At 51.2% G+C, this 17,096-nt stretch overlaps 1 protein-coding gene across 1 annotated transcript; it reads right to left on the minus strand.

The window, feature by feature from the left end:
* Positions 1-1,953: 1,953 nt before the first annotated feature.
* Positions 1,954-11,532, minus strand: LTO1 (LTO1 maturation factor of ABCE1). The gene is made up of 5 exons (XM_029207620.1): positions 11,383-11,532; positions 9,904-10,009; positions 8,623-8,693; positions 5,345-5,462; positions 1,954-5,061 (listed from the first exon to the last, which is right to left on the minus strand). The coding sequence occupies exons 1-5, from the start codon at positions 11,430-11,432 to the stop codon at positions 4,993-4,995; spliced, it is 414 nt and encodes a 137-aa protein (XP_029063453.1). The 5' UTR covers positions 11,433-11,532; the 3' UTR covers positions 1,954-4,992.
* Positions 11,533-17,096: the final 5,564 nt, after the last annotated feature.

A 17,096-nucleotide genomic window follows, 5' to 3' on the forward strand; every position in this document is an offset into this window, starting at 1 on the left:
CGTCGTTATCAGTGTCCTGGGGCTGCTATAACAAGCCATCACAGAGTGGGTGGCCACATCAACAGAAATTTATTCTCTCACCGTCCTGGAGGCCGGGGCCGTGCTCCCTGCCCCAGGTCTCATGGCTGCTGGAAACGCCCGGCGTCCCTTGGCTTACAGACGCCTCACTCCGTTCTCAGCCTCTGCTCTTGCACGGCTGTCTCTCCTCCATGTCTCTCTTTACATGGCATTCTCCTCTTCAAGGACACGGTCACGTGAGATGTAGGGCCCCCTACTCTAGTATAACCCACCATAACGTACACCTGAGTCTCAGCTGCAAAAACCCTATTTCCAAAGGTCACATTCCCAGGTACCAGGGGCTGGGACTTTGTCACATCTTTTAGGGGATATGGTTCAACTCAACAGATGTGTCTGAGCTCTCAGAGCTAGGGAACCTGCTCGTGGAGCACCCTGGGATTTCAGGGGCACATACCCACCAAAAATAATGGAAGTTCAATAAATCCTTGCTGAAAGGATGGAGACAGCCCGCCACTAAGTCTTCAGTTCCATGGCCGTTTACTTGGGGCATGGGGTCCCCTGGCCCATCACACTCCTGAGTGGGTAGAAACAGGATCATATTCAGGTATCGCTCCAACCCTAGGGACCCAAGGCCCAGCTGATCTGGTAAAGGGCACCAGGGAGGTGGGGCCGAAGCGCTGTCTCCACAGGGGCCCCCAAGGGACACACCAGCAAGGGCCTCAATGTCAGGTGAGGAGTTTAATCAGCCATCAGAGCTATGGAGAAGTTCACAGGCAAGGAGCGACTGTCCTTCTTGGGACACTGAAGTGAGCCCCTAAGTCCTGGTGGCTTGGATAGGCCCGTCCCTCTGGGGGCCTGGCCCAGCGCCTGCACGACTCTCGTGTCCTGTGAGAACTGAACGCAGTGCCCGCTTTTCTCTGATGGATCATACTCGCTTGGGGACACGCTTCCTGGGCCGCAGACCGGTTCCTCACTTCACTCACCAAGGAATGGAATAACTGTGGAGTTGGGACCTCACCAGTTACTTACAGGTTTTGATCTCTCCAAATTATATGGTGTCTTCAGGTAGGGTGGAAGAGACGTTCTCCACGGTGCTGAGCTCAAATGAGAGCTCACAAAGCGAGTCATGCCAAGGTCACCTCCTCCAAGAAGGCTTCCTGCCCACCTTCCCACTCCCTTATCCCCCAGGCAGAGCTGAACGCCCCCCCACCCCGCCTCCAGGCTCCCCATCCATCCCTCAGTGAGCCGTGCTCAGAGGGTCGCGGGCAGCTGATGGCCCACGCGGTCCACGCCTCCCCTACTGCAGCCAGCACGGGTCCCTTCCCATAAAGCCGACTGTCTCTGCCGCGATCAGCTAGGTGCAAGACTGGTCACACAGACAAGCTGTGAATTACCAGGAAAGTGAGACTCCCATCTGGCTAAGAATAACTTAAGCAAACCCCCTGACCCCTGCTGTGCTTAGGCCTGAGGTCAGCCACTTACTGCGACTGCTGGCACATCGCTCAGCTCAGCTGGGAGCCCCAGGCCCCCATCTGCCGGGGTGAGGGGGGCAGGCAGCGACCCCACCTCATGGGCTTTGTGGACACTTCAGTGACCCAAGGAAGGTCAAGGCGGCCACGAGCAGCCACGAGCAGCCACTCGGTAAATAAGACTTCTTATCCCTTCCTCCAAATCACTTCATTCTTTTCTCACCACTGGGTAGAGAAAAACAACAAGCTGAACGTGAAGTAAAAGCAAGCGTCTGGGGCTGGGTTCTGGCCTGTGGGTGGGTGTTTCCCACCACCCACCGCGGTGCCTCTGAGAGTACAGTTCCCACGTGGTAAGTTCAGGTGGAAGGATCAGCCTTACTCCCAATCACTGATGTTCTAAAAAATAAAATGAAGTAACTTCAACTTTTTTTTTAAATAAAATTTATTTATTTACCTATTTATTTTTGGCTGCGTAGGGTCTTCGTTGCGGTGCGCAGGCTTCTCTTTGCGGTGGCTTCTCTTGTTGCGGAGCACGGGCTCTAGGTGCGTGGGCTCAGTAGTTGTGGCGCACGGCTTCGTTGCTCCGCGGCATGTGGGGTCTTCCCGGACCACGGCTGGAACCCGTGTCCCCTGCATTGGCAGGCGGATTCTTAACCACTGCGCCACGAGGGAAGTCCCAAAGTAACTTCAACTTTTAAGTGAAATGGTCTTCTTCTCTCCCAAGTTAAGTCTGTCCAGGCAGCCAGACAGGGTGGCTATTACAGGCCACCCTGTATTCACCCTATGGCTGAATTATGTCCCCACAAAAATTCATGTTGGAGTCTTGCCCCTCAGAACCTAGAATGTGACTATATTTGGAGATGGGGCCTTTAAGGAGGTCATCAAGGTGGGCCCCAATCCAACAGGGCTGGAGTCCTTAAAGCAACACCAACACACACAGGGACGACTGTGTGAGGACACAGGGAGAAGATAGCCGTCTACACACCAAGGAGAGGCCTCAGGAGGAACCGGCCCTGCCCACACTGGGATCTCAGATTCCAGCCTCCAGGACTGGGAGACAGTGAACGCCTGTTGTTTAAGGCACCCACTGTGCGGCATTCGCTATGGCAGCCCCGGCTGACTAATAATGTGGCACAAAATATGCTGGGAGTTTCCGACAGGGAAGAGCAAGCAGGCCAGAGCGGTGGGAAATCTACGAGCCCCTGGAAAGGGGGAGATCCAACAAGGGTTAATATCCAACAGGACCAGGTGTAGGTGGACAGGAAGGGATGGGATGGGATGGGCTGGGCTGGGCTGGGGGAGAGGGCAAGCAGGATACCTTTGCCTGCAAACAATGGAAGCCCTACCGAAGTGGCCTTGAACTAGGGCATTCATCAGCTCCTATAACCGAGGTTGGCAAGCAGAGCGCCTCTCGGGGGTCAGTCAGCACAGCTGCTCGGCAATGTCCTCGGGCTGGGTCCTCTCTGGCTGGGCTCTGCCATGCCCAGGTCTGGCTTCATCCATAGCTGCTTGCAAGCTGCCTGTCATAATTCCAGGTGTCGCATCCCCACAGGACAACTTCCAAAAGAGATACCATCTCTCTCAAGAGTGATGTGACCTTTCCCAGAAGCCCTCGGGTGTCCTCCACCGTCTCATCAGCCAGAAGAGCAAGCTCCCCGGACCCCATCGCTGGAGGTGGCATCACAGGGACACAGTGGTTGTGACGCGAACGGGGGCTCTGTCTGTACTGTAACCAGAACACCTGTCTTGGGTGACCAAGGGGTCCTGGAAACTGGGTCTCATCCTCCAAGAAGGAGCCAGGCTGGCACAGGTCAAGTCCGGTGTCCAGGGCCCCTGAAGATGATGGATGAGGCAGCTTGGCCCCACGGGATGGCGGAAAGGAAGTGGCTGCCGGCTGCTCTGGCTGACACCTGGAATGGGAGAGGCTGAGAGGAGAGAGACGGAAGGGGTCGGGGGGAGTGAGGTTTGGGGCAGGAGAGGTCAGTGATAAACGCACACGGTGGCTGGCCAGGGGCAGCAGGACCCGACCCTTTCCTGAACATCACGGGGCGCCGTCCTGTCGTGGTAGCTGCCTCCATGCGTGTTAATGAAACACGCAGACACAAACACAACAGAAGGCTGTTCGGTGCGACCCTGGTACCTCAACCCCAGATATCACGGAGAAAGGAATGAATTCGCTAGATGTCGCATCAAAAATGGTCCCAGGGCTTCCCTGGTGGCACAGTGGTTGAGAGTCAGCCTGCCGATGCAGGGGACACAGGTTCGTGTCCCGGTCCGGTAGGATCCCACATGCCGCGGAGCGGCTGGGCCCGTGAGCCATGGCCGCTGAGCCTGCGTGTCCGGAGCCTGTGCTCCGCGACGGGAGAGGCCACAGCAGTGAGAGGCCCGCGTACCGCAAAAAAAAAAAAATCCACCCAGAAAAACGACAACAAAAGCCCCTCCATCCCACCAGCCCGAGATAAGCGCTGCTGGTGTCTGTGACGAAGGAGCACCTGAGGCCGTGCACCCGTACAGATGCCTTTTAAGTCCGGGCAGAAGACAGAAGAACTCACACCAGAAGGAAGGCTGCAGTAAGGCTCCAAAGTTTCTGCACACAGAACGGTGGCCTTAAAGTCTCCTCCCCTTGACCATTTTTGAGGCTGCAGAGCCCCACCCACCCAGGGACACAGGAAGAGCACGGCCCAGCTTCCTGGGGACAGGGCTGGCCTCTGCTCCTCTCAGCCAGACGCCCACGTCCACGGCCACATGGGATGCCCCAGGGCTCCACGGGGCACAGCGGGGACCTGCAGGCAGGGACCCCCGAGACTGTGGGTGCGACCGTGCATTCCAGAGCGGGCACCAGGAGACAGGGCTGAAGTCCCAGCTCTGCCGCCCACTGCCCTTGGACCAGGCAGTCTCTTGGGCCTGTTTCCTAGTCTATAAAATGGGAATAACGCCTACCTCATAGGCTCCTGAAGGGACTAAATAAAACATGAGAAGTAGGTCACAGCACTGGCACATCTCAAGGGTCAATGAATGTCACAGTACCCATCACTCCTTCCCATTAACCTGCTTCGTGTCAACCCTGTGGCTCTCATTTTTTAAAAAACTGTCCCTCTGAGCGCTGACCAAAGCCCGGGGAGTAAAGGGGAGGTTTATCCTATCCAGAGCCAACCCGAGTCTAGATCCAGCCAGGCCTGCCAGGTGACGAGAACCCGTGAGCCAGGGGCCTGGACCCTGGCTGGACCAGAGAAGAGCAGCCCGGTGAGGGCTCTGCCAGGGCCGCGTTCACGCTGCAGAGCAGACAGGGCCCAACAAAGGACGGGCCTATGTGGAGGGGCCCCGTGGGGGACACGGAGGCCACCCAGCAGACCTCGGGGGAAGGAAGGCCTTTCAGCGGCCAAGCTGGAACCCTCCCTGCAAAACAATGAATCCCCCATCATTGTTTTGCCTTTAATCACATTTTTAAACACTTAACATACGAACATCTGTTCCCTGATGTTTCGTCTTTGTGCGTCTGTCATCCTCAAAATGAAAGTCCGGAACCTTCTGCACTAATTTTAAAGTCGGGCTGGACGTTTAGTAATGAACAAAGCTGAAAAAACACAAAAGAAAGAAAATGTTTTTTTAAATTAGAGCAGAAGTCTCTCTCTAGCTGCAGCTCTACTTGCCTAGGTCACCTCCCTTCAAGAAGTTCTCACACCTGTTCCCTACATGGTCCTCGGTTTCCTTACATCGACACACACAAGGATTTGCTTTACTGACCATTTGTATGTTACCAGTGGCCCCAAAACCATTAGTGAAATGAGCCCCCAGGGCTGCCCCAGCTACATCTGAGAAAGGCACCCCGATCAAAAAGAAACACACAGGACACAAACCTGCTTAAATTTCCCTCTAATCCTGTCTAAGTCTTCATGAAGTTTATCATAAGTAGGGTCATCATAAGGGAATTTCTGAATCATTCCAAGCAACGATTCTAAGACCTTCATCTTTCTGCTGTAAAACACAGAAATAAAGACTTTTGGTCCTTTGCACACAACAGGCTCAGCTTAGTAACAGATGCCGCTCGACGGCTTTAAAGTGGTGGTGCTGAGCACGCCTGGCCTCAGGCGCTGGTGACTAACTTTGTCATCACGCGAAACAACCTTTACTCACCTGGCAATGTGAGCCCGCCCACACCCGCATCTGGACATCAAGAGCGAACTGACCTTACAGGGACGGCTCCATCCGGACCCAGCGGCCAAGGCAATACCGATAAGCACGCCGACCGCCGGTCCCCAGGTCTGACCCCAGAGCAGACAGAAGCAGACGGGAAAGAGTGCCGGGCACAGCCCTGCCTGCTCCGGACTTGGGGATTTCCCAGGATCTGCAATCTTCACGCTCACGGCCTCTGGGAGCTTAACAGCAGGTAAACCGGCAAGCCCCCTCCATCCATAGGGCAGAAACCAGTGGCTGGTGTTTGAGTTCGGCTCCCTTTCCCAGGAAGATGAGGAGCTCAGCTGGTGGGCGGCCTGGAGCGCAACCGCCCCAAGGCACTCACATCTCTCACTCACAGAGTGTTTCACATCTCTGAGCCTCAGCGTCCTCATCTGTAAAATGGGGCCTTAACGGCCACCTCCCAGGCTCTCAGGAGGATAAAGCCCAGAACGTGCTACAGAGTAGGGGCTCGATAAACATCAGTCTCCTGGCTTCATCTGGGCGGGCGGGTGCCCTCTGGGTCGCAGGCAAGCCACCCTGCCGAGCCACCTTCCCCTCACCACATCTGATCCCCAGGGTGTCAGGAGCGTGCCGGATATCTGATCCCTGGGAATCCTGAAGGACTCATCCTTAGGATGAAGCAACAGCCATTCAGAGTGACCAGGGCCTGCTCACATCTGCGGCTTCTAAACATTTTAGAAGAACTATGATGGCCACCTCTTGGAGAAAACACAGAACTGCAAAAGGTCAGAAGGAGTTAAGTAAAGCAACAAAGCACTTGGTTTCCAGGGAGTTGCAAGGCAGATGCTAACACGCGGGAAACGGCTGAACCTGCCACGAAACAATGACTACCACCCACTCCCAGCTCTGCAAGCAGCGACGGGTCATTCCTGCCCTCCCCGGTCAGTGAAGCTACTCCAGACACACCCAGCCCGTCGCACGGTCAAAGCCAGTGCGTGTCAGGAGGGTGTGACCCGCTCACGGCTGGTGTAAGGGAAAAAGCCTTCACCCGACTGCGGAAGGGGCAGAGGAGCGTCTCAGGGTGGGTCAGAAAGCTACGGTCACCTGATGGAAAGGTCGCCATCCTTCAGGCTGAGACACAGCTCTCCACACAGCTTCTCTGGTGTTAAAATTCCCTTAGCTCACTGAATGATAACACACATGGCAGTGTTTCTCTTTTAACATTCTTACTTGAAACATAAAGAAGCAGATCCTCTGCCCGCCTTCTACCATTTTTAAGAAAACTGTAGACTTAGAAAATCCAAAAACCATTACTCTAAGATAAAGGGTTTTAGGCTTTTAGTGTTTCAAAGGGCTCCCTGGGCTCTGCTGGTGGGGTGGGGAGGGCGGCGGCCACGGGCCCTCTGATGGACAGACCGGGGGCACAGCTTTAGGAGGGGAGGGAACCCCTGCCCTGGGGTGCGGATTGGCAGCCCCCAGGTGCGAGACCCTTCACACCCAGTGAGCCACAGATCCCGGTGCGGGGAGAAGGGGAGGCTGTTGGAGCATTCCAAATCCGTGCGCCCCACCCCGCCTTCATGGACCGGGAGTGGGGAGCCACGCTCCGCTCCGACAGCCGCCCAGTGGCACCTGGGGCTGCCAACCACTGTCCCAACCTGACCGCCAGCTACCCGCCCACTCCCACTGAATCTTCAGAGGAAAATCTCCCCAAGATGGCCCTCGGCTGATGGACGAATCCGGTCAACTCCCACGTGCTCAGTGACGGGACAGGTCAGAGCGCAGGCGACCCCACAATCACCCAGACTATCTTGAGCATCCCTGCTCTGACAATTCAATATGGCTGTGGCCCAAGTTCTAGAAATTCAAATATTCCAAATAAGATGACAGGCCACATGGACGGGGGAATGCCAGCTTCCCTGCTCTGTTATCCACTCTCCTGGCACCCCTCCCAGGCCAGGCAAAGCCACCAGACATCAAGATGATGCAGAGCAGCCGCCGAAGCCCAGTGTCGGCTCCCATGAGCGGCAGGACGGCCTTTCACATGAGGGTGCATTTCCAGCTTAAGAGTGAAGACCGGGGGTGGGGACAGGGTCCTGGGGCTTCAGGAAGCAGCAACCAGCAAGAGCACGCTCCAAAGGCTACAGACGGGCTTCCCTGGTGGCGCAGTGGGTGAAAATCCGCCTGCCAATGCAGGGGACACTGGTTTGAGCCCTGGTCCAGGAAGATCCCACACGCCGCGGAGCAACGAAGCCCGTGTTCCGCAGCAGCTGAGCCTGCGAGCCACAACTGCTGAGCCCGTGTGCCACAACTGCTGAAGCCTGTGCGCCTGGGGCCCATGCTCCACAACAAGAGAGGCCACTGCAATGAGAAGACCGCGCACTGCAACGAAGAGTAGCCCCCGCTCGCCGCAACTAGAGAAAGCCCGCGTGCAGCAACGAAGACCCGACGCAGCCAAAAATAAAAAAAATAAAAAGGCTACAAACACTACAAATAACAGCTCATGGTTACTTAGTGCTTCCAGGTACCTGACGCCTGTGAAACACATGAAATGGGTCATCTCATTAGCAGACCTTTCAGCTACATTAAAGAACCCAGTGACAAGGGAGTCACCTTTTCTGAGCCCTGATCATACCAAGATTGTTCTGCTCTGTTTGTTACAAGCTCAGAGGAAAGACAAATGAGAAGATAATGTCATCTTCATCGTGGTTTGACTGGCAGGGTAACTAAAAGCCACTCAGCGCCCTAAGGTCTCCAGGGAAAAGGCAGGGGGATCCGAGGACCCTTGGGAAGTAATAACAAGGGATGTTCACCCAACACCAGAAATGCGCCCGGCGCTTTCTAGTTACTATTTCCTGTAAACCTCATGACAACATTTCAGGTTCGGCCTGGTTATTTCTCCATTTTACAGGTGAGGAGACTAACCGCCCAGGGTCGGAGTGAGCTATGAAACCGGAACTTCCCATCCAGACACCGAAGAAGAAAGAAGGCTCAGCTTTACCTGTCTTTCTCAGTGGTGCAGCCGTGCAGGAGACATCTCCAGGCAAAAGCAAAACCTTGGTAGCACCCGATCTGTGAATTTACGAAACATTCAAGAGTGAAATGACTAACCAACAGCTCTACTTGATCTAAATATCAAGCTCTCAAAACAAAAAGGGGGCGGGGGCCCAAGGGGCAGCGGTGCTTCTTCTCTTGCTGTTCTGGAAGCACCCACCGGGCACCAGGCTACAGAAGTTGGAGGTCAAGTCACCAGTGGGGCAGCCAGCCTCCAAGGTGGCCCCACTGGACCCCACCTCCCCACCCCCTGGTATTCCTGCCCTGTGCGGTCCCCTGACCGGATCGGGGTGACCTCGATGAGCAGAACACACAGGAAGAGGCAGCACGTGACCTCTGAATCTAGGCACTGACAGACAATGTCACCTCTGCCCTGCCGACGTGGGTCACCCGCAGTGTCTCGAGGACACTCCAGCAGCCCTGTGGAGAGGTCCACGCGGTGAGGACCACAGACCCTCAGAATCCGTGTGAGACCCCAGCAAGCTGACTACAGGCTGGCTGACTCGTAACTCCAGCATCCAGAGACCCTGAGCGGGAACCAGCCGGCTCAGCGGCTCCTGGACCGCAGACCCTCAGAATCCGTGTGAGACCCCAGCAAGCTGACTGCAGGCTGGCTGACTCGTAACTCCAGCATCCAGAGACCCCGAGCCGGCCGGAACCAGCCGGCTCAGCGGCTCCTGGACCGCAGACCCTCAGAATCCGTGTGAGATAATAAACACTGGTTGTCTTAAGCCCACGTGTCTTGTGCTGATTCGTTCTGCAGCAAGACGCCTAATACAGTCCTCACGGCCTCAGACGTTAGTGTTTAGGGCCAGTTATCCCCATAAGTGAGGGCCAATCTAGGTCGAAGGGCAGGAGAAAAGGGAAATCAGGGATTTTATGGAATTTCAACAGAAATATAAATGGCATGTTTTCACAAGACACAGGGTGCTCACTCTCTGGGGGAGGATTCAGCTGCCTTAAGACACAGGGCAGCACCGTGGCACTCGACGTCGACTGAGGTGAGGGGGGACTTGTCTTCTCTTTCTCCAGCCCACCTGACTCCATCATCTCCACACAGCAACACCCTCTGCGGGCTCTGTCCTGAGACGATTTCTCCGTCAACGTTCTATCTAGCCTACTGCCATGTGAAGAGGCCTGAAGTGGTGGCTCCACCACACTGATCATCAAGGCAAACTGTCAACGGTAAGAGAAAAGGATTCCTTTCTAAGTGGGGGGTCCCACTTACCTCAGATCCGATTTTAGCTCCATGTAACGTGCCATACCGTCTTCCTTCAATCATACCCAAACTACTTCCTTCTTCGTAGCCTTCCTGATAACCTTCCCCGTGAAACCTGCAACAGAGAAGACGAAGCGTGAGCAAATAAACAGGAGAAAGAGCATTCTTCCTGCAAAAACTTTCCTCGTCCACACTACCCAGACCGAGCAAGACAAGACCTAGTACTGTAGAAAAAGAACAAAATGTAAGCCAGGAAACGTCAGTTCCAATCTCAGCTCCACCCCCCCCAAGCCTCTGCGCCTGGCAAGTCGCTGTAATTCTGGAAGCCCAATTTACCTCTTCTACAAAGAGGAAGGTGGGCTAAATCGGTGATTCCCAAACCTGGCAGAATATCAGACACACACAGGAAATCGTCAACGATACCAATTCAGGGGCCTCACCCCTCGTATTCAGTAAGTCTGGAGGAAGGCCCAGGAATCCGCTTTGCAAAATCTCCCCGGTAATTCGTCTGCAGCCAGGTCATCGAGCCCCAGTTCTGGGTCTGTAAGCTAGACTGCTTGGTCAAGTGCTTCAAAAAAAAACCAAAAACCCTGCAACATGTACCGGGCTTTCCATCACATCTCAGGAGGCTAGCAAGGAGAAACGCCATCAGTTGATCACAAAATGTACCGTGACCGTGGCGCCTGCAGTAGAATAAAGGCTCTGACTTTGAAGGCCCAGCAGTGTAACTGGCACCAGCATGACTTGCGGTCGCCGAAGTGAAAGGGGTGTGCTGGAGCGCCCAGTGAGGCCGAGGGGATAGCTCCCACTTACTGGCTGTGTGGCCCTGGGAGTGACCTTGCCTCCTCATCTGAAAGACAGGGTGCAGGATAGGATCCCCTTCACAAGTAGAGCTAAAATAAATAACTGGATACAACGCTTAGCTCAGCGTCCAATTCACAGCAAACTCCAAATAAACGTCAGCGACTGTTTACTTTTCACTCTCTTTCTTAACTGACAGCTACTGATGTCTCAAGTGGGCAGGGCACTGGAAGACAGCCACAAAGCAACCAACAGGTCCCCCGCCACTGCCCTAGGCGCTCCCCGGGGGCTCAGGAGGGAAAAGGAGGACGCCTGACACATTTAAGGGCATGTCCGTGAATGCTGCCGTATGTCCTACCACTGAGGAACAAGAAAAAGGGGCAGCGCCCAGATGGCAAAGGTCCGTCCCACGAGAGGAAGGAGCGTCCCTGGAGGGAGGCAGTCACCAGACCAAGCAGATGCGTGAGGCAGCCCCGGACGGGGGAGGCGGATCTAGAGGAACAGCTGGGCACGTGGCGCTCGCCCGAGAGGCCGATGAGCAAAGGAGAAGCAGAAGCATCTCGGGCCCTCCCGCGCCAGCCGCCTTCTGAGCCACAGCGCGTTCCCCCAGGGCCCGGGTGACCGCCGCAGCCCAGCGGCTGAGCGCAGACCTGCTCGGGTGGGGGCCCGGCCCAGGCCCCTACCCACCTATCATCCGCCATCACGATGGCGTCGAACATGTCCTGACTCCCGGCCATGGCGGCAGCCGGCCCGCCCCCAACCCCCGCCCCTCGAGCTCCGGTGCCAAGCGCTGCGGCCGCAGACTCACGAGCCTCGGGCACGGACGCACCGCTTCTGAGAAAGCGAAGGCCACTTCCGGGGGCGGCCGCGCGGCGCAGGCCGGGTAAGGACGGCACGCGGGAGGGCTCAGCACGCGCCGGCGCGGGGCCAAGCCGCGTGCGCGGCGGCGGCGCTGGGCGGGGCTGGGCCGGGACGCGGCCCCGCCCCGAGGCCTCTTCGCGTCTTTCCACGGCTCCCGCCAGGGGTCAGCTGCTACCCGCCTGGAGCATCCACCTGGCTGCGGGGGTGGGGGTTGTGGGGGGGGTGACCCGTGATCTCACCGTCAAGAAACCAGGCAGATGCAACCGAACTGCCAAAAGCGGCTTGGAAGGAATCAGGGGAAAAAAATGGAAAAGTTACCAAAGAACCAACGCCTCCGGAGGCTCTGCCAGTGGGGTTTTGGGGGGAAAAGTTCCAGGAAGGGCAATTCCCGGGGTGGAGGCACGACCCAGAGGAGAGTGGCCCGGTCGCCCACCGACCCCGACCCAAAGCCAGGGGCCACCCTCCAGGACGACGTCAGACTTGAGACCCCGCCTGCAATGCCATTAAATCCATGTTAACAACAGTAATCCAGGGACTGCAGGCCTTTGTCCAAGAAACGCAGGGCTGATCCGACCCCAGGGAAAGTGAAACGGCAGCAGGTGACAGGGAAACAGCCTGGTCGTCTTAACACTCGCTGGGAAAGGCATTATACATGTTGAAACTTGATTGAAACTGTATAGTTTTTTGAAAACTGGAAATAAAAGTTTTTGTGTTTTTATTCTTGCAGTTGTTTGATTGTAAAGCAAAAGCAGAGTAATTCATAATTCACGTAGAGAGTCAAGAATCGGCACAGAAGGGTTCGTGATTAAGAGCCACCTGTGCCCTCACTCCAGCTGGAGGCATCCCTGCCTCTTGAAAAAATAGCTTCTAGCTTTAGTCCTCCCATTTGTCATTGCCATGACAGATACTTCCTGAACACGATTTTTGAAAGGTACTTCAAACCCTCAGCCACAATAGAACATAGATATGAAATACCAAAAGAATTCCCATTAAAATCGGGAGTAAAACGAGAGTGCCTTTATCACGTGCCCATTGAACACATTTAGGAGGCCTAACCAACACAATAAAATTGAGCAAAAAGTCTATCAAAAAAATAAAAAAAAAAACCAACAAACTACTTTTATTTGTAGGTGTGATGGTCCATCTAGAAATCCCCGAATAAGCATTTAAGACACTCTCAGAATTCGTAATAGAGTTCAGCAAGTAGCTATATACATGGAGAATCGCCAAAAAAAATCGCTTGCTTTCTATTATTCTAACACTAATTGGTAGTAGCCTGAGCAGGGATGACTGGGGAAATCCACTATACCAAGGTCACAGTAAACTTCTTAGAAATAACAAGATTTGAGCAGGACCTATACAAAGAAAACTACAGCTATACCACCCCCCTGGATGGGAAGAAATGCAATACCGATCAGTTTCCACATGATCTGGGGAGAATGTGTCAAATTCTAAATTTCATCTGGATGAATAAATTGATAAGAATAACTAAGATGTTTTTTAAAGAGAGAATGATATGGAGGACTTGCCATACCAGGTTTGAAAAGATAGAAGTCTCCATAAAAATATTGTAGCATATTGGTTCAAGAACAGACAGATGAATGAAATAAAGATGGAATGGCCTGGAAGGAGACTCTAGGAAATGTAAAACCTTTCACATGATAAAAAGCACCACAAATGAATGAGGAAAGGGGATATGCATCAATCACTAAAATGGGAAAATTTGTGGTTTGGGAAAAGTCAAGTTCCATTTATATCTCATACCATTCATCAAAATAGTTCCAAATGAATTAAAGACTTTTTTAAAAAGGCATTTAAAAATTTAGGTGGAACATTCAGGTAAGCGTGGAGATGCATTTTTTAAAAAATATTTATTTATTTATTTGGCTGTGCCAGGTCTTGCAGCAGGTGGGCTCCTTAGTTGTGGCAGTCATGTGGGATCTAGTTCCCCGACCAGGGACCAAACCCAGGCCCCCTACATTGGGAGCACGGAGTCTTATCCACTGCACCACCAGGGAAGTCCCTGGAGATGCATTTTTAACACATGAAAAGCCACGGAGGACATCACGAAGGAAAAACCAATGCAAATGTGGTAATGAACAAAATTAAAAACTAAAGAACAATCTGGGGATATATTGGTCATAAATTTTATAACTAAAGGAATAATATTTCTGGTTTATAAAGAACTTATTCAAATGCATAAGAAATAAATGCATCTTAACGGGAAAAAATGGGCCAAGGACTTGAATATATAATTCACAGAAAAGAACAACAGCTGACTGGCAAACAAAAGTATAGCAAAGACAGACTTACTAGTAGTAAAAGAATGAGAATCAAAAGAAAAAGTTGAATTTTTTACCTTCTTAAAATTGTAAAAAAAAAAAAAATCATCTTTTTTAGAATGAAGATACTCTCAATGCCCATGGATGCCTAAGTTAAAGCTAGCTTTTCAAAAGGGAGGAGGACGATACATATATGGTAGGGTATTCATATGGAAGACTCTTAAGCAACCACCAAAAATAATACTTGAAACAAGAGTAATGTCACAGAGAATGCTCGTGATGTTTAAGGAAAGAGAAAAAAACTCTAGTACACCTGAAACTAACATGATACTGTAAATCAACTATACTTCAATAAAAAAATTAAACTTAAAAAATAGAAACAAAAGGGGAAACAAAGAAAAAACTCTACATATACTCCAATTCCACCGACATTAAACAATTATGCTTTTAAAAAGACTAAAGTAAGCACACCAAAATGTTAACGGTGATTATATCTAGATTTTGGAATTACAGTAATTTTTAAGTTTCCTTTTATTCTTTTCTAAGTACTCCATGTTCGCACAGTGAACACGAGTGACTTCTATAAGAATAAAAACGTTCAAAAAAAATATTTTGGGAAGATGAAATGAAATAGACTTTGTATTATTTGTCCTTTAAATGTCTTTTCATTTTTAGCTTTTTTTTTTTTTTTTTCCGTAAGCAAATGAAATCACAAGACATTTGGGATGTAGGAAGAAGAGCAAAACAAGAAAGCAAACAGGGCTTCCCTGGTGGCGCAGTGGTTGAGAGTCCGCCTGCCGATGCAGGGGACGCGGGTTCGTGCCCCTGTCCGGGAAGATCCCACATGCCACGGAGTGGCTGGGTCCGTGAGCCATGGCCGCTGAGCCTGCGCGTCCGCGTCCGGAGCCTGTGCTCCACAAAGGGAGAGGCCACAGCAGTGAGAGGCCTGCGTACTGCAAAAATAATAATAAATAATAAAAGTAGGCAGGAAAAATCTGAATTAAACTCTCTCCTTGTTATGTTAGTTTTTGAGAAAACGTTGTGATATTTCCTTGTGTTTATCTTAGGAACTGAAATTTCTCCACCTAATTGAATGGAATAAGAAATGATTTGGATGGGTACAATGAAAACTATCTAAAAAGGTTTTCAAAGGTATAGAGCTTTCTAAGCTTCCATTTTTAGTTCCCTCCAAAAGCTGCCTTGTTGCACTTATTCTAGTGGTTTCAAAACACTAATATTAAATATTTAATTTATAACAAAAGATATAAAGGAGATGGTATAACCAACTCCCAGGGATCTACCATATTAACAAATAAAGCACACTTTTAAAAATAGAAATCTTTTGGTCTTTCCTGGTGGCACAGTGGTTAAGAATCCGCCTGCCAATGCAGGGGGCACGGGTTCGAGCCCTGGTCCCGGAAGATCCCACATGCCGCGGAGCAACTAAGCCCGTGCGCCACAACTACTGAGTCTGAGCTCTAGATCCCACGAGCCACAACTACTGAGCCCACGCACCACAGCTACTGAAGCCTGTGCGCCTAGAGTCCGTGCTCTGCAAGAGAAGCCATCACAATGAGAAGCCCGCACACCGCAACGAAGAGTAGCCCCCGCTCACCGAAACTAGAGAAAGCCCGCGCACAGCAACGAAGACCCAACACAGCCAAAAATAAATAAATAAATTTATATTAAAAAAATATGCTTGCAGGCTTCTTCTTCAACCAACATAGGAGCAAATGATGCATTTTTTTTAAAACTTGCTTTTTTTGTCCTACTAAAATGGATGTGTTTCCAGGTTAACCACTGTACAGCTATAAATCAATTTTTGTTTGGTTAGTTTTGGAGGCTGCCTAGTATTTCATGTGAATATAAAGTTTTAAAAAATCAATTCCAATAAGTCAGCACTTTTCAATAAGCTTTGATGAAGTTTGTTTTTCATTTTAGTTATATCCACCTGGTTCTCTTTGAACTTGAACAAGAATATGCAAACATTTCTATTTTTTAAAAATTTTTATTGAAGTATAGTTGATTTACAATATTGTGTTAATTTGGACCCAACACAGCCCAAAATTAATTAATTAATTCTTTAAAAATAGAAATGTTTTTAATGGAGAAGAATATGAAAAAAATATATATATATGTATAACTGAGTCACTTTGCTGTACAGAAGAAATTAACACAATATTGTAAATCAACTATACTTCAATAAATTTTTTTTAAAAATAGAAATATTTGCATATTCTTGTTCAAGTTCAAAGAGAACCGGGTGGGGCGGTGGGGCTTCCCTGGTGGCGCAGTGGTTGAGAATCCGTCTGCCAATGCAGGGGACACGGGTTCGAGCCCTGGTCTGGGAAGATCCCACATGCCGCGGAGCAACTAGGCCCGTGAGCCACAACTACTGAGCCTGCGCGTCTGGAGCCTGTGCTCCGCAACAAGAGAGGCCGCGTTAGTGAGAGGCCCGTGCACCGCGATGAAGAGTGGCCCCCGCTCTCCGCAACTAGAGAAAGCCCTCGCACAGAAACGAAGACCCAACACAGCCAAAAATAAATAGATTAATTAATTTTAAAAAAAAAGAGAATGAGGTGGATATAACTAAAATGAAAAATCTATAGCTGTACAGTGGTTAACCTGGAAACACATCCATTTTATTAGGACAAAAAAGCAAGTTAAAAACAAAATGCGTCATTTGCTCCTATGTTGGTTGAAGAAGAAACCTGCAAGCATATTTTTTTAATATAAATTTATTTATTTATTTTTGGCTGTGTTGAGTCTTCGTTGCTGTGTGTGGGCTTTCTCTACTTTCGGCGAGTGGAGGCTACTCTTCGTTGCGGTGTGCGGGCTCATTGCGATGGCTTCTCTTGTTGCAGAGCACGGGTTCTAGGCACATGGGCTCAGTAGTTGTGGCGCATGGGCTTAGTTGCTCCCTAGCATGTGGGATCTTCCCGGACCAGGACTCGAACCCATGTCCCCTGCATTGGCAGATGGATTCTTAACCACTGCGCCACCAGGGAAGTCCCCTGCAAGCATACTGACTGGTTTTATTATATGTTCAAAACTAATATGCAGGAGGGACTTCCCTGGTGGTCCAGTGGTTAGGACTCTGTACTTCCACTGCAGGGGGCACAGGTTGGATCCCTGATCGGAGAACTAAGATCCTGCATGCCTCACCAGGGCAAAAAATAAGAAAATAAATTAAGAACTACTTTAAAAAATAATAATAATCTGTGGGGACAGGGTCCCTTTCCTAGTGTAGATTAACTC

The sequence above is a fragment of the Monodon monoceros genome, unplaced genomic scaffold (assembly GCF_005190385.1).
Source record: "Monodon monoceros isolate NGI ecotype Baffin Bay Population unplaced genomic scaffold, NGI_Narwhal_1 Super_Scaffold_7, whole genome shotgun sequence".
NCBI classification, from domain to species: domain Eukaryota; kingdom Metazoa; phylum Chordata; class Mammalia; order Artiodactyla; family Monodontidae; genus Monodon; species Monodon monoceros.